Genomic DNA, 24,149 nt, shown 5'->3' with positions numbered 1-24,149 from the left:
GTCCAACTCTGGACCTCCCACCAGGAGGACGACACAGGAACCCCACCACCACGGCGGCACCTCAGCTGGGGGCCCCCCACAACCGAGACCCCCTTGCCAGGGCCTGACCCTGGCCCCCCCTCACAGGGGGCGACCCTGGACCCCCCTCACCGGGGGAAAGACCCGGGGCCCCCCACAACCGGCTCCGACTGTGCCCCCCCACCAGGGCCCGACCCGGGGTCCCCTTCACCGGGGGGGGGGGGGAGGCCGGCGCCCACCTACCTGCGAGTAGAGGCGCGCGGCGGCGGCGTACTGGCGGCGCCCGAAGCGCCGGTTGCCCTCCTCCCGGTAGCGGCGCGCGGCCGCCGCCTCCTTGCCCGCGCGCGCCCGCCGGCAAAGCCGCCGCAAGGCCGCCGCCTCCTCCGCCTCAGGCCTGCGGGACACGGGCGTCAGCGCCGCGCCGCTGCCCCGCCCCGCCTCGCTCCGCCCCGGCGCTCACCTGAGGAGGCCGCAGCCCAGGCGCACCGCGTCGCGCAGCGGCGCCGCCGCCAGCCGCTCCCGCAGCGCCGGCTGCAGCGCGGCCCAGCACCGGGCGGCGACCGCCCGCCACTCCTCCGCCGGCAGCGCCATGCGCCCGCGCCGCCGCCAATGGCGCCGCCCACTGAGGCGCTTCCGCCGTACGGGCGCCGCCCAGGCAAGCGGCGCGGTGACGCAAGGCGAGCGCGCCGGAAGGAGCGGGGCCAGGCGCGAGGCGGCGGGAGGATTTGGCGGCAGCGGCGGAGCGCGGCGGGAGGCGCAGCAGCATGAGCGCGCGGCTGAGCGAGGGCGCCATCGCGGTGAGGCCGCCGGGCCTGGCCGGGGGGGTGGTGGGGAACAAGGCCTGGGGTCGGGTCCGGCCTGAGGGGAAGGCGGGAGGGCGGGCACGGTGCTCCGGGCCGGTCCTGAGGGGAGGGCCCCGGCCGGGCGCAGCGGCGTCGGCCGTTCGCACTGCCATGGCTGTTTCCCAGCGGTTCCCCCTCCGCTGCGGCTCTCCGGAGCGAGGAGGTGGCACCTCTCTGAGCGTCTCTTTTTCCCCCCCTCCTCTCTAGGCCATAATGCAGGGGGAGAGCGTCTCCAAGCCCGTGCTGCAAGTCATAGTGAGTACTCCTCCTTACCCGGCCCCGTCGGCAGCGACCGCGCGTGCTTCCCCGCGGGGTCGCGAGCAGGGCCAGGCTGCAGCCGAGCCTCCGCAGAGGAGCGGAGCCAGGCTGAGGTAGCCTTGACCTGACTGAGAAAAGTAGATTTTGCATGGCTGGAGCTCTGCTGTTGGTGTCAGTGCTCGAGAGGAAAGCTAAATACACTGAGTCATTCACTGAAGACGTGACTTCGCTTCTGAAGTGTTTCTGAATGAGGCAGTGAGGACTAACAATCTGGTGTTTTCCTTCAGAATACACGGGCTATTGCTACAGGAAATGGGCCACCGCGTTACCGAGTGCTGATGAGTGATGGTGTTAACACCCTCTCCTGTAAGTACGACAAACTGCAGTGAGATTTTTACAAGTGTGGAGATGTTGCCATAGTTTCTGGTCTAACGTCTAAGTTTGTAGTGATGAAATGAGTATTGAAGGAGCAGGTGACATATATAGGGACCACTTGTATTCAGAACTGTGCAACTGCGTTTCAGTACTCCCTTGTGAACTGTAAGCAGTTAATTCACTACAGGTATAATGAAGACATAGAAATCTGTAGCTAATGTTTTCATGATAGTGGCTTTGAGGTAGTTTAGCTAAATTATTCTCTAATTTCTTTAATGTGTTCTAGCTACCATTGCCTGATCACGTTCCCTAAGTTTGGGGGACAAATGCTTATTTTACGTTCAGAGTGCTGGTGAATTGTTAGCTGTTACACTGTTTCCTGTGCCATAGTTAATGGGGCAAGCTCTAGATCTAATGTAACACCAGTAGACTGACTGGAAAAGTTGTGGCCAACTGTGGTAGTCCCTCTTAAGGCTGGCATATAGTAATTGTTTCAATGTTTTTCTTCTACTTTTTGCAGCATTCATGTTGGCAACCCAGCTGAACTCTCTTGTGGAAGAGGAGCGCTTAGCAGCTCACTGTATCTGCCAGGTTAACAGATTCATTGTCAACAGTCTGAAAGATGGAAGGTATTTGTGTTGTTTTATTTGCGATAACGCTAATGGGTACTCCGTCCTCTGTGACTAAGCAGAGGCCAAGTGCTTTTGATTGGGATTATCCATAATCGCAATCAAATTGGTCTTGAGTGTGCAGGAGAGAGAGTATACAACACAAGCAATAGCAGAAGTAAAAATTACTGGATGCCATTGCAGTGAGTGCAGATGTATCTAATATAGTAGTTTAACTGAAGGTAACTAGATGTAATACACAGTTATACTGAGGTTTATTAAAATTCACTTAAAATCACCTGTCGTAGAAAAGAAATGATGAAATTTTCCTATTACTTAGAAGTCTTTGGTCTTTCTTTTATGAAACTTTGAGAGAAGAAAGGGGTAGGATACTGTAAACTAACAAGTAATTTGGGTAAAGTGACAATCTAAAAACTGCAAATGTCTTGGAGGATGGTAACTGAGGTCCTGCATCTTTTTTTATTCAATGTTCCTGTGGAGGGAATATAACTTTTCTTGAGTCAGGGAATGTATCCTTTCTTGTAAAATCTGGCTATGTTCTTTCGAGCCATTTCTGTGTGCCCATTCAGCTGTCATCTGTGGTATTTGATGAAACGTGATATTGTTTTAAGCCTACCTGTACCTTGTAAGTGGGTTAAGCTGACAGTGGAGAGCTTTTATTTCCAGATTTCTTGTCCAAAGAATCTGCCCCTACTGGCTGTTTCTCTTATCTGCATGCAAAGGCTATTCAAAGTCTGTTAGACATGCAGAGGGAATGAAAATCTTTATCACTGTCTGCTCTGTGTTTGTAGGAGAGTGGTTATTCTGATGGATTTGGATGTTCTGAAAACTGCTGATATGGTTGGTGGGAATATTGGCAATCCGGTGCCATATAATGAAGGTCAGTAATTACTGTAGAAAAATACCTTGTCTGAAGAGACTGTTATGATGATCTTTCAGCTGCCTGTTTCTTTTCTTCTAACAACAAGCAGGCAGACATGTTCAGCTTTCTTATGCCTGCAACAACGATGTCCAGATCTTGAACATCCTTTCTGTTTGTTTAACACAAAATAGACTTTGTTTGTATTTTTGTAAAATCTTCACCGTGGTTGAAGTTTCAATCTCTATGTGATATTGGGAAGTATCTATACTTTGTGATAACATTGGGAGCTTTTTACCATACATTAGTGGTCTCCACCTAGACTTCCAGTTAAGTATGCGAAAGCTGCTCTCTATCTTTTCATAATGAGTAACCAAAGAGACTGAAAGAAAGCAACAGCAGGAGAATGTAATAGCAATCTATGAAACTGTAAGATGGCATGGAGGGGATGAGTAAAGAATGATGAATCTCTCCCTCTCTTCTGTGTTCATTTGATGCTCTTTAGTTCTTACATTATCAGGCAGTGGTTTTAAAACAAAGGCTGTCCCACACCCCAAACAGTGCATAGTTAAATTATGGAACTTGATGCTACATGATGTGGGTGCCAGAAATTGGCATAGGTTCAAAAAGCAATTAGACATGAAGGAAAAATCCATTAAAGGCTGTTAAACATAACAGTACATCCTCTGCTTGAATGTTGAGTTCAGGAAGCACTAAAACTAGATTGCTCAAAGTATGTGGATGAGATACCGGTATGAAAACATGTCCAGTGTACAGACTTTCCTAAGCACCTGTTACTACTCTGCCATCTGAAAAAGATGCAGAGCTGGGTTGGCATTAACTAAACCTACCATGAGTCTTTTGTTTTTATTATGTTGCATAAATAGTTATGTTCTTTATTTTCATTTGCTAAACTTATTCCCAGGCCAATCATTTTCCAGATGAGTATATATTTTTACCTCAGAGATATGTTCAAAGGCTGAACCAAAATTGTGGAATATGTTCTGTTTTTCTAGTTCTACTCCTAAAAAAGGAGAGAGGATAAGTAGCACTTTAAGATACTTGAACAGCTCCATTATTGACATACGTACAAGTAATAGCTGAAACTATTTAGCGAAATAGCTCTTTATGGAGGAATGGCTGTTTCTGGTCAAAGTGAGTAAATACATTTTCATTACTAAGGAACTGTACAGTGTCAACAGTTTTCTGTAGGATATTTTGGACAAACGATGATGGATACACTGCCGTTCTGGTTAGAAATCTACTTTACTAATTGAAGTAGAAATTTCACTGTTGCAAAGGCAAAGACATCTTTCTTCATTAACTTTTCTTTTTCCTGGGGAATTAGAGGGGCGTTTGTTAAATGAGCCTAAAGAATCCATTGTTCCTGTGATAGTTACTTAGCTAATTGCTGTTTAAAAAATGTGTTGACATCTCTGATTTTATGGTTTAATCTCACAGTTGCTGTAGAGACCAGATTTTCAGAAAAGCTATTGAGCAGACAGTTTTGTGTCTTTCTCCCAATTCCTTTGCTTATATGATACAATAGCAAGTTTTTTGCAATCTACAGTGTCTTTCAGTTGTCTTACTGTTGCTTAGAAACAACTGAGAATCTCAGATCTTACAAAACTCATTTGAAAATATATCTTAAGGAGTATAAATTTTGGTAAAAATTACTATGACTTTGGTAAAATGTCTTTGTAAATTATTGATGCTATTCTCTGGATAGATTTTACTTTTTCAGCCTATAGCTTTGATAGGTGATAAAGAAACTATGAAAGTCTTAAATGGCCGTAATCTTTACATAATTTTACCAGAGTTCTTCATTTTGACTCACAAAAGTTCTCAGCACTGAAGTTTTTAAATTTACATGTTATTTGGGGATGACATTGTTACAGGTGCATGATCATAGTAAGTGCACTCTTGAATTAGATGAATAAGAGATTTTGAATTTGATGTGCTGTATACTGCATTTTAACACTGACATTATTCTGTAGGCTTCATACCCTTTGATTTGGTATTAAGTAAGGTCCCAGGTACAAAAGACAGTAATAGTTTAGATTAGGTATGCCCAAACCATCCTTTTTGCTCTGCAGGGCTGCCTCATTTGTCCTAAAGGCCTTTATATAATGGCAAAGGGTTATACAAAGTTACAGATTCTTTAAGTTTTTCTGTATATTGACAGGTGATATTTTGAGGAAAACTTAGCTAATGTTGAATGAATAACATAAGATCATTTTGCTGTTTTCTTGAATGGACTTGAGATATTTTTTAAAATGATTAGCCCTACTTCTAGTCTTATTTTAAGTTCAGATCTCAAATTATTAAACCTAGGAATACAGAATATTCTTTTCTAGACTGTAATACCGCAGTAGGACCCAAGGAGTGAGAAGTTAGCTTTTGGCTACTTTACAGTTGAGCAGTAGGTGGTTAATCTGCCTAACAAGGAAGCTAGAGACGCAATCTTCTTAATACACACCATAAAAACTTTTCAGGCAGCATTTCACAATAGTATTGAAAATTAAGACTGAGCAGTTTAGTTCTTAGTAGAAAATAAGATGATAATGTTATTACTGTCATTAATCTCATTCAAATTACTCTGGTGTTGGAATTTATTCTTACTATAACAACTACTTGTTGTTTATGTTTAATTTCTGTTATTAATCTTTCAATGTTGAAATGTTTGGTATACTTTTACATTCACTCAAACTTTTCCTTTCTGCCCTTCCTGCTGTCGCCTTTTGGTGTCCATTCTTTCAGAGTGCATTTTCTCTCCTCCTCTTCCTCCTTGCATGCTGCCACTCAGTGCTGGGACAGGTCTTCTGTCACCATAGCACTGAAGCAGGACCTGTTGGTAATAAACTGTTGGAACCATGAGACTACTGTTATACCGTTATTAGGTTAGAGTGGGCTATGTGACTGGCTTTGGCCAAAGGTTTGAAACTGAGTAACTCAGCACACATAAAACAGAAATATTATTAGGTATTTCAAGTGCTTTTTCAGCTTAATGAATAATTAACAGCTGAAAACCAGGCAGAGGAGTCAGCTTTCTGAGGACTGTAAGTGATCTGTGGGCCACCAGCCACCAAAAACCATAATTTAGGAGCATCTAAACTGCTCAAGCAAGAAAGCTGGGGAGAGTTTCTGCTGCTTCTGTACTCAAACACATGCACAGATGTGTTAATATATTCTTAATATGTTTAGAAATGCCAGACTGTGGGTAGGCAACCATTAAAACGTGATTTTGTGTTTCATAATAGGCAAGTGTGTATTATGCTATTTAAAAATCCTAGTGAAAAAATATTTGGGACAAAAGTAGCATGGAAATCTATTACTGTTTCATACATGCATTCCTGTTCTTTCATTCTTGTGAATTCTTTCGCTTTCCAGACATTTTCTCTTAAGTATCTTTTTTTTTTTTTCTTTCCTCTCTTATATAAAATAAATTTGGGGTATTGATGAGTGACCCTGACTGGGTCTTCTGAGCATTTGAGGCAGATGAGCAAGGGTGAAATCTGACTTCTCCATCTAGTGGATTCTGCAGTAAATACACATTATTGTTTGACGTCACACTGTTGCCAGGGAGACTGCTGTCATCAGTTCACCATTGTGACTTTACTGCGGCAAGTTAGAGGAGCATATTGGTTTTGTGTGAAGACCTTGTTTTGGATTAAAAATAACTAGAGGGTCACTGTTACCTCCTCAGTCTACTGGAGGTAACATGCATGCAGCAGGGACACCTTGCATTGCTTAAGTTTCCTTAACATACTTCTGTGCCATCCTCTCTTGCCATTCTGTTCTGGGATTTGATGCTTTTGTTTTCTGCGATATTTAGGGGTTCGGTCTGGTCTTCTTTTCTTCCCCGCCCTGTGACTATCTTACTTCCCTCATGCCAAGTCAGTGGGGCTTTGCCTGCTCAGGCCTAGGACTTCCTGCAAATTCATAGCTTAAGAGTTAGCTGTGTCCAGAAAGACAAAAATGTTGGATGCTTACTGAGCTGGAGGCAAAATATGAAAGGAAAATAATTATTTCTTTAAAATAATCCAAGTATTTGGGCCGTAGATTCATCTTTCAATGTAGTATTTATCTAAAGATGTCACACTGCTCTTTCTCACATAACTCATCATTAATGTAAGGTGACTAAAAGTCTTGGAATCTACAAAAATATGCAGATGTGTGCCTACTGTGACGCTATCTCACTCCCTATGCGACTTACTGTCGTGTCCTGAGAGGCACTGTGGTGAATGCTGAGATGAGCCCATCATCCCCGCGTTAACTATTTTCATATATTGGAAATAAAATATTACAAACGTTTTGTCCTGTATTAACTTCATATTTGATTTCATCCAGTGCTTTTTTTGGTCCTCTCTGAATTTTAAGAGGTACTTCTGCTACAGTTTTTATCTTAGCTTTTAGGTGGTAGTAGTAGTCAAAACTACCTGTCAGAGCAATAGAAGCCTGTAAAAACTGAGAAGTTGTCAAGATTACTTCAGTGCTGTCCTTTTAAATAACTGTCAAACCTAAATCCTTCCAAGGTAGAAGGCAGTTGCTTGGGGAAGGATCTGACTGAAATTCTTCCCTGTTAATGTTGTTCACTGGATAACTTACTACTGCTGTGTCCTATAACACCTGAATTTTAATATGTGTCCCCAGGGTTAAAATTTTGTTTTCACATTAGCGCTATTTCCTAAAAAAGACCTAAGGGTAATTTTAATTACTGTATTCTCTACTGTACTAAATGGTCTCTTTCCATTTGATTATCAGGACAGGGGCAGCAACGTTCCTCAGCTCCAGCAGCAAACCCTGCGCCCAACAAACCACAGCAGCAGAATGGTAATTTGTCAGTAGCGGGTAAGAGTAATTTTGGGCAGGACTTTTGGAATCTGCTTTGTGCACTGAAAAAAGTACAGTTTCAGTTAAAAATGGTTCCTTTTTATAACTGTGTTGGAAGAGAAACAATATATTAAAGACTAACCCAGAGCTTGAAAAGATGAATCGTTTTAAGAGGTTATTTTAGGATTAAAAAAACCCAAACCAAACAAACCCAGAACTGTCCCCTCCCCGGCCAAGCGGGAGGGAAATAGGAAGGGACTTTGGTAAAAAGATTCATTTGCAAAGCTATGGAAGCTGAACATCTCGTCTGGTGCAATTTTGCATTCTTGAAACACTGCTCTTTGGACACCCGAGTAGGCTACAGTTTGGAGCTGATCAAAAGGTTCGTTATCAATGTTGAGATATTGAGGCCAAACAGTTTAGGTGTTACAGGACAGAAATTAATTTGAGAGTACATCTATAAATACAATTTTTAATGAAGTTTTTCAATGGTGAGATACTGAAAAAGGCAGTCAATTTAAATGCTATCCAAGTGCTAACTCTCAGTGAGGCTTTAACCTGTCTGTATTCTTTCCCAAACAATTTAAGAAATATTTTGAAATAATAAAACTTTTATAAAAGTTTACTACAACAGAAAACCAGCTTTTCTTAAATTTGATTATAAAAGTTCTACATCTATACGCGAATAAGGTTAATGTTTAGAATTAGCAGTAGTGTCGTATGTGAAGAAATGGTTTGATTTCTGGGATATCATTCCTTAATTGTTTCCCCAAACACTGTGTGGATCCAAAGCTTGATGTATAGTATTCTAGATCAGTTCACAGCTAACCAACTGTTGGCCACTTAGATTGCGTTTAACTGCTTGATCCTGGAGACATCTCCATTTCCAGTGCAAGTGCTCTAAAAATCTGAGTACTTTCTCTTCTGCAAAAGTTTGCAGCCTAGAAAATACTTGTGACCCAAAATAGAAGTGCTTCAGCAAATAGTTTAAAGAAACTCGATGTGGTGCCCACATAGCTCAGTGAATGGAGCTTTAAGTGCCTACCCACATTTAAGGATAACCTTGGCTTCTGTGCAGCATAGCAGGAAAACCTCTACAGATGATTTGTGGTGCCTGACCTAGTACCAGGTTTTAACTTGGATTTTGTCTGTTGTTTTTTTTTTTTTTCCTCCCCCCTTGAAATTCTGTGTGCTTTGCTGTATTTTTGAAAGGTCCTGCTGCTCCGAAGTACCATGCTCCCTCAAAGCAATTTGGTAAAGCAAGTGGTCCCAGCTCAATGAAGACACCAGGTGGATCACAGTCCAAAGTAGTGCCCATAGCCAGCTTGAACCCTTACCAATCTAAGTGAGTTATAATTTTTTACAGATATTTAAAGTGTCACAAGCATAAAGGAACAATCACTTATTTTTGTTTTCTCATGTATGAACCTCTGGCAAATCATTCTTTATTAAGTTTTTTGACATCAGTAAACTTCTAAACAAACAAAACAAAACAGCTGTACAGGGTTTGTTTGTTTGTTTTTAATTTTGTCAACACTTTGACAGTCTGAGATTGGCCTCTATTGTTTTGGTGAAGTTACTCTGTTGAACTGGATGGGTTTTAAATTTTTTTACTTGAAAATCAATGTTCTTTTTTTTTTTTCTTCTTTTTCCCTAAAGCAAACTTTTTTGGCAACTTAATGCTCAAACAGCTAAATAAGCTATTGACTTCAGCTCCTGTTCTGTTTAAAAGCACGAGGATGTAATTTTTTTGTGAATAACATTTTTAAGTTATGCAAGCTGATTTGCTTACCCGTGTTAAATATAAAACCTATAATTGGGCTCTTGAGTTCTGATACGGCCTTTTAGAACAGGCAAACTGCTATATAGGGAAATGTACCTGAGAAGAGTAAAATATTTGAGGCCTGCTTCTGTGCAGAAGGATTGTTCACTATTATATCTATTGGATATTTTATGGCTGGCTTTGTTGCTGCTTTCCATATACCCTTCTCATTTTTAATGGTCTAGGCCATTAAAATAGAAAGCTGCAGAAAGGCAGGTAGCATTGCTAAGGTGCAGTGGAAAAATTCTGGCTTTTAAATTATAAAATTTAAGTTCCAAAGGTTTGTAAATTTAATCTCCTCTAAAAAGAGGACATAGAACAGTGATTTCTTGCACATTTGCAGGTGGACCATTTGTGCCCGTGTTACCCAAAAGGGCCAGATCCGCACGTGGAGCAACTCCCGTGGTGAAGGAAAGCTCTTCTCTATAGAGCTGGTTGATGAAAGTGTAAGTGTTTCGTTGAGAAAAAGATAATGTATGCCAGATACTGATGGACCTTCATAAAGACAGAGCAGAGGAAATAAAGTGTATTGTAAAAAATGGTATTATATTATGGCTGAAATTCGTACTTCTGTATTCATTAACTCGAGCATCAGCAGCTCTTATCCGGAAAGAGGGGAGTCTTAAATATATGGCATTACTGATTACTTTTCGTCAAAGTGTGTGACTAAAAATTTTTGCAGCTTCAAAATGTATTTGTTTATGGAAATTGACAACCTAATTAGGTTTGTAGTTCCCTTTAGATTGAGAAAGAGGTCTCATCTTTGTTTAAATATCGCATTATAAAACAAGGCGTGAGAGGAGCATCACCTCCCAAATATAAGCTTTCACTTTTTATGAGGAAATAGATTATGAATTATTGTAATACTAAGAAATTTCACCTGTGGTTTGTTTGGGGAATGGTATCTGGTTAATCTAACTAAACTTGCAGTTTGTCACCCAAACCTCTTATCGAATTACAGCCTTCAGTCGCAAAAACAAACAAGATTCTGCAAGATTATATTTAGTGTAAAATGTGAGGTTAATAATACAACATGTTATCATCAGCCATATATTTTCTCTGCATACTGTCAGTATTCACATTTTTTAAAAAGTAGTGTTTATATCTAGTGAATTTATAATTGTTATTAATTGTTACTTAAGGACTTGACATCTTGTGTAAGCAGGAGATATCACAATACGTCTGTGTGCTCACTTGTAGAGCCGAGTGATCTATTTGAAACTTTTTTTTTCTTTTGCCTGTAATGTAATACTGTTAATGCCAGCTTTAAGTGTATCTCTTCAGAGGTGTATGTATAATACATAATTCCTTTGCATTTCATTTTGGAGCTGTAGATGTATTAATGAAAATTGAATGTGAGAATTGATGGTCAGGTATAGAATATGTCATTTTAGCTATAACTACAAATGCAAGGGGGATATTTTTTGTTTCTCGCATGCGTGGAGCTAGCCTGACAGACCACTCTGTCTGTAGAACTGGTGCCACTTTAACATTGCAAAGATTTTTTGCCTGCTGAATTTCAGTTCTGACCAGCTTTCCTGTTTTCCTGCAGGGTGAGATTAGAGCTACTGCATTCAATGATCAAGCAGACAAATTCTTTCCACTCATTGAATTGAACAAGGTATGGTAGCATTGTACTTTCACAGACTGACATGAGCTAAAAAGAGGAGCTTAAGCATAGCAAGGATTTTTAAAGGTGAATACAATCTATTTTCTCTGTCTGACTTCTGATAATATCCTCTGTTTCATTGTTTTCTCCTGCAGGTATATTATTTTACCAAAGGCAATTTGAAGACTGCTAACAAGCAATATACAGCTGTTAAGAATGACTATGAAATTACATTCACTAATGAGACTTCAGTTGTGCCCTGTGATGATGCCCGGCATCTTCCATCTGTTCAGTTTGAGTTTGTATCCATCTCTGACTTGGAGAACACGCCCAAAGACTCAATTGTTGGTCAGTATAAATATCAAAATGGGAAACTAAGGCTTGAAATTCTGTTTTGTGTTGTGAACACTGGGGAGGTAGTGAGCGTACAATGTTTTATGGTCTCTTGGATGAAGTTATCCAGTACTGGTTGCCATTAAAAATGCCTTGGGTAATTTTACTGTTAAGATGTCTTTGTCCTTTTCTGCTAACAATATATACTGATTTATCTGCAAATTTGTGCTTCAAGCTAAAGACAGCAAATGATACTTGTTTATTGTACTGTGCTCATTGTTTTCCACAGTAAAGGGCTGAAGGAAAAAATGTCCTTGCTCAGCACGTGTGCATTTCATACCTTCCGTGGTCTTGCTTTCTTTTACTATCTAATTATCTCTGTAGTGATTTTGGCATAATTCATTACATGCAAGTCCAAGTTGCATGACTGTTTTGGCTTGCTTTGTGAAGTATTGGGGGTTTGTTTTTCTGTAATCTGTTGGACAGAGTATTCCGGAAAAATCAGAGGCTTGAGTGGGGGCGGGAGTTCTCAGGTTTCACAGGCACAAGATGCATGTGATTCAGAGGCATTCAGCTAGGAGTTTTAAAGGTAGATCTGTATTGTTGAAAGTGGTTTATTGTTAGGGAGCACAAGGTGGACTGTGTTAGCTCTCGCTTCTCAAACATGTGGGCTGGTGGGGGTATCAGCCAGTTGCTTCTTTGTGTTACAGTCATTTTGAAACCCCTTGCCTGAGACTTGTGCTTGAGCAGAAAGGGGGTGTTGCAAGGTCAGGGTGGGAGCCCTTTGGCAGAATGGGATGGGAAAAGGTAGTACAATGCCTTGACTTTTCTAATGTGGTGAGACTTGCATTCGTGAATATCTTCATGAATTCATCAACAAAATTAAAGCAAAAATGAGTTCTCTAGTAGAGCTTTCTTCCACCAAAAGCATTCCTACCATAATATATTCAGTTTCCACATCAGTTTTGACATGAATAGGGAGATATGATCTTACAAGGTAAAAACCTGACACTGAATGAATTCTTTTCTTTGGTCTCTGCTCATATTCCCCTATTGTGACCCTTGAGCAATTCTAACTAAATTGTATCTGTTTTTCAGATGTAATTGGAATTTGTAAGAGCTATGAAGATGTCACTAAAATTACAGTGAAATCTAACAATAGGGAGGTGTCAAAGAGGAACGTGCATCTGATGGATACGTCTGGGAAACTGGTGACAGCTACGTTATGGGGAGTTGAGGTAGGTACTCTTACCTGTTTTTAAACAAAAGTTCCCTTATGTAGGGTGAAGAAATGAATGTGCTGTATGATCGGAGATGGGCATAGCACTGAGACAGAGTCCTAGGTGTTTGAGGAATCAGGGGCAGAGAGGAGAAGGTGAAAGACTGTCTGGTTTCATTCAGGTGCGATATTCTTAACCTTTCTCTGACAAACTGCTGACAAGATCTGACTAATGTGTTCTGAACAACTGCAGACATTGTCTCAAGCCCAAAGACCAAAGATAACAGGCTTCTGATTTAGAAAAGGATATGACTTGTAGTTTGATTATGGAAAAGCCCGATGGCTACAACTGTCTCATTTTAGATTAATTTTATTCATAGCATGGGGTATTTGTTGCCCTGCATAAAGTGCTGCTTACCTACGGGGTTGAAAGGCCATATCTCAAACTAAAAGAAGTGTAAACATCAGAGACTTGGAGTTGAGAGGTTGAATAGTTGCAGTAAACTGCTCCTTTAACCTTTTAACAAACTACTTTATTTTCCAAATATATTGTAGATGCTTAGGTATTTATGTTCTGGTCTATAAAATGGGAGTGACCCTGCCAATTTGACAGTGATGCTTTATGGCTAAGTGATCATCAAGTACACAGATATTAGAGGTAGCTAAACACTGTTAACTATCTGCTGATATAAATGGAGTAAACTAAACTTCAGTATTACAACATTTTGAGGCAGATGCACCTTGTTATAGGAGAGTTTACTGGGTAGTTGATTTCTGGTGTAATCCTCCAAAGAGAGATCAGGGATATGCATTTTAGAAGGTTAAATCTGTTTCCTTACTTGTAATTACTTCTATTCTACAAGCATTGAGGGGAAGTGACTTATTTAGGGCCATATGACTTGCAACTGGTACAGCTGAGGTTAGAATCCATATCTCCCCAATAGCAGTTATTGCCTTAGTTGCCCAAATACGTTGTGTGTTCTTTATACATCTTACGGATGCAGCAAACAGTACTGCTAACCCCCACTCGCTTGTGACTTTTAAGTGCATGATTCTATTGCTTCCTAAGTGGTGCGGAATCCAGAAAAGCTATGCCTTTCAAAACTTTCTAGTACCAAGAGGTTCTTTGTTTGGCAGTGTCTGTGTGCCTTTACTCAGATAATAAACTGATGGCGACTGAACAACTTTAAAGTGGCTTTATGAGATTAGAAACAGAGAATGGAGAAACAACAGAAGTTTTGTCAGCATATCTAGACTTTTTACTTCGTAAACAGCAGAGACATGCTTGGCTCAGTTAAGCCAACTAAGTGAGTGGTTTCATGTTCTGAAAAGTCTTCTCTAGCTAAATTTCTCCTGTTTGGAGAAATCTCCATTGTCTAGACCCAGCCCTCTTTCTAAAATGCTAGTCTAAAACTCCTGATGGACGGGACCAATCCTTTCTTTCCAAACCAGTGGTCTACAGCTCCTCTGAATCAAGATTTAAGGATTCTTTTTTTCCTGTGGTCTTCTCTTAAACTCTTAATGATATAGTTTAAAACCATAGCTCCTAAATAAAATAAAGTAAGGTAGTTTGGTTTAGATTTGTTCTTTTGTCATGATCTGTGAATTATGACCACAAGTTCAATACCTTTTACTGTGGTGTGTCACTAATGTTTTCTGTCTTTTCACACATGCAGGCTGAAAAATTTGATGGTTCTAGACAACCTGTGATAGCCATCAAAGGAGCCAGAGTCTCTGATTTCGGTGGTAGAAGCCTGTCTGTCCTGTCCTCGAGCACAGTTGTCATCAACCCTGATAGCCCAGAGGCTTTTAAGCTCCGAGGATGGTATGACTGTTTGTGTCGATTCATTTCAGCCTGCTGTGGAATCTCTGTTTCTCTGCTATTCTCTACGCCGTACTCTGTTTTTCTGTACTTGAGCAGTCTGTAGAGTACTGAAAAAAGGGAGCAGAGGATATGGGTTCTAGGGTTATAGAAACTTTTCTTTCTCAAAATCACTAGGGACTGAAAGGCTGTCTTTTTTTTAAGCTGTTCAGTTCACAAACTTGTAATTCCGTGACAGATCTTGAAGAATTGGAGTAGGAGTAGCGTATGCTGACCCAGAGCCTTGGAAGGCAGCATGAAATCAGGCTTTTGACTAGCTCTGCTTTCTGAGGTGTTAGCTGAGAGAACAATGTTTTTTCGTAGGCTTTTTCTGTTATGTGGAATCTGAGAATCTGATATGTACTCTGTTGGTATGGACTGGAGGACTACATTGACTTTACAGTCTCTGTTCCTTATCTGATATTCTTCAGATAGCAAATAACACTTTTATCTATTTCAGCAAAGCAAAGTGACTTTATAGTGGTTTGTTGTTGCTTCTAGCGTAGGAAATTGCTGAATTGTCTGCCCTAAGTACTAATATGGTGGAATGTGGTGTATGTACTAATAGGGTGCAGTGCCTAAAGCATTAGGTTTCATGAATCCTGCGTTTAGGTTCTGCCTAAATCCCCCAAACATGGATCAAATGCTTGTGTTGGCATTCTCCGTTTGTCAGATAGTTGGTTCTTCCATGCTGAAGAAGGTTGTTGAAGATAAAATTGATTGTGGGTCTTGGATATTACTGTGGTGTTTTCATGAAGTTCAGGTTTTGAGTCCTGTTGGTGCGTGCGGTCTGTGGGTTAGCAACATGGGCGCATGTTGCAGTACGTGAGGACGAAATGGCATGTCCTCCCAAAGTACTGGAAAACTACTTGATGAGAAGCAAAAGAGAAGAGAAAGAAGTTCAAGTGCCCTGTAGTTTTCTGTAAGACTGCGGGGAAAATATCTGTAATCTAAGATTCTGGCTTTCTGGCTCTGTTCTGAAAGGGCATCAAACCTGAACAAATACCTGATAATTCTGCACCAGAAGATGGCTGAGCGTAGCTGCTTCTCAAGCCTATCGGTGCCACTTGTTCAGCAGTCTTGACATGTCAGTGAACCGAGTTTTTCATCATCCTTCTCCTAGCATAATCTGACTTGTAAGCAGGATAAAGAGCATGATAATTCAGCCTCTGTTTCATCTACTTTATTTTAATGCTCCTAGAGATCTTCGTGTGCGGTAGAACTGACATGAGAAGATGTATATTTGAGCCATGAAGGCTGAAACAGAGTTTTACTGGAAAACAATGTAATGCTATATATAAAATATGTAATAATATGGTGCAGGTTAAAACTAGCAGTCTTTCTGTAGAGCTTCTGCTCAAAATTGGGCAAGATGTGATTCAACTGCTAGTCATGTTACTATACCCAGGTGGAAACAGTTCTTTTAAAGGCAGTTGTGTCTGTAAAGTTTCAATAAAAAGCCCTGTTTTCAAAAAACACAAAGCCACCTGCATGGAATGCTAGTGCAACCTTTGCTGAAAAGCAGTGCTTTCTTATTTTAACATGGGAAACATAATCTGCTCAATGCTATTTTCTTTTCTTTCAAAGCCGCTGCAAAGATAATGGTACCATGTAATTTAATTTTAATTATGGAAATATCTTGATGCCCTTAAATCTTGTTATCTGACTGCCTTTAAGAAGCATGCAGTGCATGGTTTGACCACTAGCTGGCAAACAAATTGCAGTTATATAGAACAAAGCTGTCCTCCTTTTGTGAGTTTATAATGTACTATGCTAATTAAGCCAGAGTATTAACTTATTCTGAAATGCTATTTTTGTTTGTACTGTAACTGTTTCCTTTGAAATCACTGATTTAAAAAAAATCCCTCTTGTATTAAGTACATGAAACTAAATGTAAGCTTTTGATAAGGCTGTGTGGTCTGCTATCCAAAAACAGAAGTGCACCTTTATGCTTGCAGGTTTGACTCTGAGGGGCAGCTTTTGGAGTGTGCCTCAATCTCTGATGTGAGGGGTGGACCTGCAACTGGGGGAAATACCAACTGGAAAACTCTGTTTGAAGCCAAATCTGAGAACTTGGGACAAGGAGATAAGGTAAAGCAGGGCAACTGAATCTGAGCCTGTGTTCTGTGTAGTTGGGGGCAGGGGGGAGCTGGATTTCGTGCAGGTGTTCTGCTCGTTGGAGTAGTCCAGTTGCTGAGCAATACATGCTTATTCTTTCAGAATTTATGCAATTAAAATTGTTTAAAAAATTAAATTCAGGTTCATTGCATATATCACAACATGAAACTAAAGTTTGCAGGAGAATTCTGAGCCTTATGTAAATAGTCCATCCCAAAGCTGTTTATATAAATAGCACAAAGTGTGATAGGAGAAAGAGGTGCATTAAGAGGAAGTGGTTTTCAGGGGTACACTGTTGGTCAATAGAAAAGCTAGGAATAAGACCCAGGTCTCTGGCATTCCAGTCCAGTGTCCTGTCTAGGCTTATGCTGCTTCTTGATTTATTTATTTATTTCAAACTTAAGAGCTAAGCCATTCAGGATACTTAAGAACCTCTATTTAAGGAAGAAACCTCACCTGTAATTCAGCTATTTTACGTGACGTTCTTGCGTATGCTTCTTAAGCAACCTCTGTTTATCAGTTGAAAGACTCGATTGTGGTTTTAAACCATTAGGATGATTACTTTTGTAGGGTGAATGGGTATTTTGTTCTGTGGGTATAATTTAACCAAATGCTTATCTGTAATACTACACAGTAGGTTTTCCCCCCCTTTTTTTTTTTTTTTTTTTTTTTTTTTTTTTTTTTTTTTTGTACTGACGCCCAAAAGAAGCATAGGAAAGTACAGAATCTTAATCCTGTGAAAAAGTGGAGATTTGAACAGACACAATGGAGAAGCAAATATGCTTTATCTGAAGAAAACCTGGCAATTGGAATTTCCTTCAATGGAAACACAAAATAACCTTGCTATAAGGGCTTTATTTAACATAATGGAAGCCTGGAAATGATTGCAACAGAAGGGTTGATTTACAGTTTCCCAATAATCCATATCTGTTAAGCCTTTTAATCCTAAACATCCAAATATGGATACCATGCTTTGTAGTTAATTCAGAATTAGAAAACATTGAGTATTTTGAGGCTAATGTTGCACACTCACCCTCCTAGGCGGATTATTTTAGCTGTGTGGGCACAGTGGTACATCTGCGCAAAGAGAACTGCATGTACCAGGCATGTCCCTCTCAGGATTGCAATAAGAAAGTGATAGACCAACAAAATGGACTGTACCGTTGTGAAAAGTGTGATCGTGAATTCCCCAACTTCAAGTACCGCATGATGCTTCTGGTAAGTAAATGGATTAGAGGAGAGAGTGTTTCTCACTGACTGCTTTCCTCGTACAGTTCAAAAAAAACCTTTTGAGAGAGTGGAGTGTTAGTGCTTTTCATCCGTCTACGGTGCCTGTGGATTAGAGGATATTTAAAAGGCTCGTATGCTGTACCTGAGTGAGGAATGTTTCATTGAGCTGATTAGCAGTTTGTTTTCCTAGTGCTCCAATTAAAAGCTTTGCTCTTTGCCAAAAAGTTGATGCTAGCTCAGTTGATTCTGGTTTCCAAGTGTACTATGCAGTGCGGAGTACAGATGGCCTACGCCTCTTCAGTAGTGAAGATAAACTGAAGTAAAATGGCATTTCTGGAGAGCAGTAATTGCACTTTTACAGCTGCTACCTATATTTAGTACATTCTTTTGTAGGTATTGTTCTGTCTCATGCATTAATGGAGCTGCTTCAGAAAACTGTCTGAGAATTGTTATTGTGATGCTTGCTTACACCATGAGCATTGAACCTTTCTCTGTTTTACATTAAAAATTAGAGTTGTATCTGCTTAGAAATGCTGTGCCAGGTGGGCATGCAGAGAGAAGGGAGCTATCCCTGCAGTCTCACTGAAACGCACAATGCTTCTGAATAATTTCTAGCGGATAACTTCTAGGAATACATGAACTACTTTACATAGCAGAATCATTCTCATAGAATATAAAGGGGTCCTGAGGGTACAATCATAGGAACAGCTTTTCTCCTATTTTCCTATTCCTAATTGTCAAAGCAGCCAGGGAATGCATGAGGCTAGCACTTGATCTTTTTACCGCTCTTTCGTGCCCTTGAATGTTTTGATAGTCTCCTCATATCGTAAAAAGCATGTAGTATTATGTTCAAGTTCTCGTGTACATACTAAGTAAATGCAGGCTGCAGTTTTGCTGGTGTTACCCTTGGTTATTGCCATTCTGGGTTGCTTGTTCTTGCTCACAGCTCATCAGTGACAGCAGAACAGAGCTGAACCTCCATCACAGTGTGTACCAATATCATCTTGTTGGCCTTTCTCTGTGACTCAATTTATAATGTACTGTCAATATTAACTTGCTTTAAATTACTATGACATTCTATGCAGCTATAAAAAGAGCTGTTGCCTTCCACCCTCAGTGAAGAAAGTACCTACGGAGCATTGGGCTCTGATAGTTACTTGAAATTTAGAACTCTCTTCAGCTGTAAAATGCGTTTCTGTTTTGCGCTGCCTTTCTTGAGTAATACACAACTGGATGAAATCACTTTCCCCCCTCCCCCCTTTCCCTTTTAGGTGACCATTGCAGACTGTCTGGAGTATCAGTGGGTGACTTGCTTCCAAGAGTCAGCAGAATTCATTCTTGGGCAAAGTGCTGCTTTCCTTGGAGAGCTGAAGGAAAAGGTAGTCCATCAGCTTATTACTTTTTCTAGCAAATGTTTAGAATTTGAACTATACTTCACCTATCTTGTTGTATGGCTGCCCTCAAATTTCCTGCTTTTTCTGATCCCCCTATTAAGAAGGTGTTTTTGTAGTGTTAATCTCGAAGGCAACTTGGAGAAAGATGTAAGGTGTGTGGTATGTTAGTGCTGATCCTGCAGGGAGCATGATCTCATCCCTGTGTGTACGGGTAGCACTCTTGAGTCAACAAAGGTGGCAAAGGCATTGGGTTATGTCCACGTGGTTGTTGTGGGAGTTAACAGCTTTGTTGAAACAAATACAGAAGGGGCACGTGCAAAGGATATTGTGCTGCATTTGGCAAGAATTTGATCTTGCCTGTGCTCTGAGCTGATGGGCTAACTCAGGCCTTTCAGTCAAAGATTTTCCTCCAGATGTTGGACTTCAGTATCTCTTACAAGATCACAAATCATTGCTCCTCCCTACTCTGAAGTTCTTGGCAGGGACTTGTTTACTCTCCTCAGGATTATTTTCCACAGGCCATCTGCCTGGAGAACAGAGAGATTTCCCCCGTAGTTTGCTCCCACAGTCAGTCTGTCTACCTCTGAGCTCTTTTGGCTGTTAAAAGCTGAAGATCAGCCTGTCCTTATCACCTGGACCTTGAGAGACAGCTGATTACTTGTGGCTAGTGCTGCAGCCCTTAGAGGGCTGACAGCTTTAATACATGCTGTGTACAATAGAAAGGACAGGCTGTTTAATCATTGTACCTAGATTGAAAGAATCTACCAAAAATGTTTTACCCATGAATGCTAACAATATTATTTCTAATATGTTCCAAAAACTTGTTTACAAAACCAGAAAGTTCCAGAACGCTTTGTATGTATCTTTTTAAGTAGGCAGGAAGCTTTTTGAACTAATGTGCATTAGCCCATTTCTCAGGCTCCTTTTTTTATTTCGCTAAATATCATCAGAAACTTTGTGGGCCAAAAATTATGACTTTTAAAATAGGTCATTTGTGGTGTTACTTAACTAATCTTTTCTTCTGGCAGATTAGAAGAGGTTTTTAAGGTAGTTGTAAGCCATTAAACAGTAACCGAGAGTATTTTGTTCCCTCTGTGTCTATAGGCTTCTCTACTGCATTTTCCTTTCCTCCCACCAAAATAATCTTTTCCTCTTTCTAGTTGTCAGCTACATAAAGTATATGTTTTTTAATTATATGGAAAGCATAATAAATTCTTGAATGGTGTATGAGCATTGGTTGAGAGCACTTGCTGTGTTTCCAGGCTAAGGCTATGGCATGGCTGATGCCGGGGCTCTGTGGATATACCAGTTGTTGGTAATCCTGTTCCTCAGCTGTGGGAGGAAATGAACCAGGAGGGATTGCTGAGTCTGTAATCCTGGCTGCCCTGAGGCACAGTTGTAGACCTCATCCACTCCTCCAAAGCAGGGTTAGTTTTTCTATCATTTACAGGCAAGAATGACTTTGGAAATTTCCTCTACTTTGGCTCTCTGAGGTAAATGATATAAAGCTTGTGGTTCTTGGCTGCTAAAAGTTTGTGTGATGTCATGAAGGCTGGACACCTCTGCTCTGTTGGAAAATGTATTGCTAGGGCATTCTAATTAGATGTGCTTGCACTTTTAAATTAAATTTCCATTTTCAGACATTCTTAATTTGTCAATATTTTCTTTCTTCAGACACGCTTAATCTCTGCTAGAGTTCAAACAAAATTTCTTAGTCATTTTTAAAGCTGAAGGGAACTGGATGGGGAAGGAGAGACAGCAGTTCCTATGGAAGAATACAAACTTGCAGTGCCTTTTGAAGAGCTGGGTAGTGGAAATGTCTAGGAGTAGAAAATGAAATGCAACATGGAATGAGACCTTGAGCAGGAATGCTTTGTCTTCCAGAAGAAATTGTTTTTTATTTGATACTTTTATGAGCCTTTAAAAATAATACTTGGTACATTTTTAGTAAACTTGTCTTAGTGTTTTTTCTCTAAAGACCTGATGTGGTGTCCCGCGAAGTTGACAGCGTGTATTGAACCCATGTACAGTCAATGACCTTACTAAACGTAGATGCATATGCAAGGTTTTTCATCTATTTTTCTATCATATCTATTACCAGAACTTGGAGGAAATGTAGGATAGCAGTGGCTGGTAAACTAACAGCATTTTCCACTCACTGAAGGTTAGCATAGTTTGTGACAGAGCTGAGAAGAGAAGCCAAATACTTTGCAAAGTAAGTTTCTTATCCTCTAATCCATGTGATGGTCAGAAGAAAGGGTTTTTAATATGCAGAAAGGATATGCCTAAATTTTGCAGTCTGTGAAAACTAGCTACTCCTGTTCACCTTCATTTGTTGTGCCTTTCTAGATCTTAGAAGAATCACTATATAGTGTAAGATAGTGCTGCGTACATTAAAAATGACAGATGTAGCACTTGGAATGTAAGGGAAATGGAGATGGGTTCAACTCCAGATCAGATATTCTATCTGCTTCTGGACTGACTGATCTAAAGTCAAGTGCATTTGGTAGATATATGCATTAATACTTATTTGGTTATATCATCGTGGGGCTGTGGAGTGTCAGCAAATGTTTTTACAACTAATTTATACAGAAATAGACTTCTTTCTCTCAGTCTCTGCAACTTGTCTGATTTTTTTTCTTTTTTTATGCTGTTCTTGAAATGGCATGTGCTAAAGTGATGCCTATAATAAATATAGGATAATGTTTAGTATTCATATGCTAATTAGAAGTAGTTTACCTTATTGATTTAATATGGTCTCTTCTAATGGGTATAGAAGCATGTTCAAAACATACAGCCATTTTCTTACAAAGCATCCTCATAAATAGGTCTGTGTGAGGATGTGAAGGATACATACAGTTTTGATGGATGGGAACAGAGGCTGAATGTCTAACAATTAATAGGGAAATGGTTAACTCTGTTAGTGTTTGTGGTCATAACAGAACATCAGAAATAACCAGTTAAGCAGTATGAGAGAATCTCATGCAGACTTGTACTATTTTCCTTCTGTTTATTTGGTTGCAGAGTCAGTGCAACTGTGGGCTATTTCTTTCAGCCAACTAAAACAGGGTGGGTTTTTTTTGTTTTTTGTTTTTTTAACTTGAATTAAACTTTATCTTAAACTGTAAGTTACAGTTTTGGCATCTAAAACTTGACGGAAGATTCAACTCTGCCAGTGATCCAGTTAGTTGCAACGTTTTGTCACCATCTACAAAAGATGAACTTTTCTGAAAGTTCTTGGTGCTACCAGAAGCTTGGAGTGTCAGCAGCTAATGTCTGTCTTTGTCCTTTTTGCAGAACGAGCAGGCATTTGAGGAAGTGTTCCAAAATGCAAACTTCAACACGTATGAGTTCAGGATCCGAGTCAAACTGGAGACTTACAATGTAAGTATCCCCAAAAACCAAATAGCGCAGCCTGTGGCTCGCACGGTTGGACTTGTTTCCGTAAGAAATAGCTTCTTCCTCTCATGTGTGTGGGAAGAAGTTTCCAAAGATATGTGCTCACAGCACTGGAGCATCGAAGGAGGGATCCGCTGTCCTTCTGTAACACTGCCCCCTCTCAGGTTCATCAAACCTGTTGTTTTTCAAATGAAAACAATGTAGGTTCTCTAGGAGTCAAAACTTGCGCTCCCCAGTAACCCTGATACCAAGAGCAATGAGATACTGGGGCAAAAGAAGGTTAGAACCAAATGCCAGGAGCACCGAGCTTTCTTCTTTTACATGCCGTTTTTCTCTTTCAAAGGATGAATCTCGCATTAAGGCTACAGCACTGGATGTCAAACCTGTGAACTACAGAGAATACAGCAAGAGGTTGATCACAAGCATCAGGAAAAACGCTCAGCTGGGATGAGAGGGCTGGTGCTGATTGATCTGAAGCCAAAGCTTCCACTTCCAGGAAAAACTCGAGCGATAATGTTAAATTGATTTCTCCCCACCCAGTGTGAGACGATTTGGCATTAGTTACACCGTGCATGGTAGTCCAGTGTAGTGGGCTGAGTGATTTAATGCATTTCTCTGAACATATGCCACTGGTAAGATTGCACTCAAATGGCCATGATATTGTAGACTATTGTGGTCAATTAAACTATGATAGTGCTAAAGAGGACTCTTCCAGCTAGATTGCAGTATCTTTAGACAAAGCATTCAGAATGTCTGAAATAACTTTGCTTTCTTGGTCTATGTAAAGCTAAATTCTATAACCATTGCAAGAAAGTAGTGACAACCTTGGCACTTTGACTTGTTCAGCAAAAGGTAGGAGGAAGACTGTCACACAGCTTTCAGATGTGGACTAAAGAGAACAGGTCTATTAGTGCAAGTTAGTTCTCTTTCGTAGAATTCAAAGGCTTTTTCTTTCCATAGGTGCCATGCAGTTGTTAATGCTTGGAATGGCAATATGGTAGAATTATTAATCAAAGACGTATCTCTTATATCTGAAGAATATCCTTCCTTCAGGGTTTAATAGACTGAGTCAGATGGGTCTGATATTAATCAAAATTGTCTCTTCTGAGGAAGGCAGATAAGCATTGACTCTCCATCCCCCAGGGAAATCTAGGCAACTACAAAGCATTGCTTTAGTTTTCATTTCAATTAATACTATGTTTTTGACTGATTTTGGCACGTATTTCCTGCCTATACATACTTTGTATGTTTGTATGTTCAATTTCTTAGGTTTTATTTGTAATAATGTTAATCAGAAACAGGTCTTTAAGTGGGGGGAGCTTTGTTTCAATAAAGAGTGTTTAATTCCTA

The 24,149-nt window shown here is 40.4% G+C and overlaps 2 protein-coding genes across 3 annotated transcripts in view; one reads left to right on the top strand and one right to left on the bottom strand.

Moving 5' to 3' along the window:
* SMYD4 (SET and MYND domain containing 4) overlaps positions 1 to 672 on the bottom strand; it is a 6,503-nt gene extending 5,831 nt beyond the window's left edge. The window contains exons 1-2 of the mRNA XM_064523306.1: positions 479 to 672; positions 262 to 412 (exon numbers count right to left, since the gene is read on the bottom strand). Of these exons, the coding sequence (XP_064379376.1) occupies positions 262 to 412; positions 479 to 609 (282 nt within the window). The 5' untranslated portion in view covers positions 610 to 672. The remainder of the gene's footprint in view (positions 1 to 261; positions 413 to 478) is intronic.
* Positions 663 to 24,149, top strand: RPA1 (replication protein A1). 2 transcript variants are annotated; one of them, XM_026105651.2, is made up of 17 exons: positions 663 to 815; positions 1,068 to 1,115; positions 1,406 to 1,484; positions 2,014 to 2,122; positions 2,914 to 3,002; positions 7,746 to 7,814; positions 9,027 to 9,159; positions 9,980 to 10,082; positions 11,189 to 11,257; positions 11,401 to 11,593; positions 12,677 to 12,816; positions 14,474 to 14,622; positions 16,617 to 16,749; positions 17,818 to 17,994; positions 19,278 to 19,385; positions 22,698 to 22,784; positions 23,143 to 24,149. In XM_026105651.2, the coding sequence occupies exons 1-17, from the start codon at positions 783 to 785 to the stop codon at positions 23,248 to 23,250; spliced, it is 1,827 nt and encodes a 608-aa protein (XP_025961436.1). In that variant the 5' UTR covers positions 663 to 782; the 3' UTR covers positions 23,251 to 24,149. The 2 variants fall into 2 exon arrangements, with proteins under 2 accessions (XP_025961436.1, XP_025961434.1); XM_026105649.2 differs by having other exon boundaries at positions 7,746 to 7,832.

Source organism: Dromaius novaehollandiae, chromosome 19, assembly GCF_036370855.1.
Source record: "Dromaius novaehollandiae isolate bDroNov1 chromosome 19, bDroNov1.hap1, whole genome shotgun sequence".
Lineage (NCBI taxonomy): Eukaryota > Metazoa > Chordata > Aves > Casuariiformes > Dromaiidae > Dromaius > Dromaius novaehollandiae.
The sequence above is the reverse complement of the archived record's forward strand: the minus strand, read 5'-3'. Positions and strand labels throughout refer to the sequence as shown.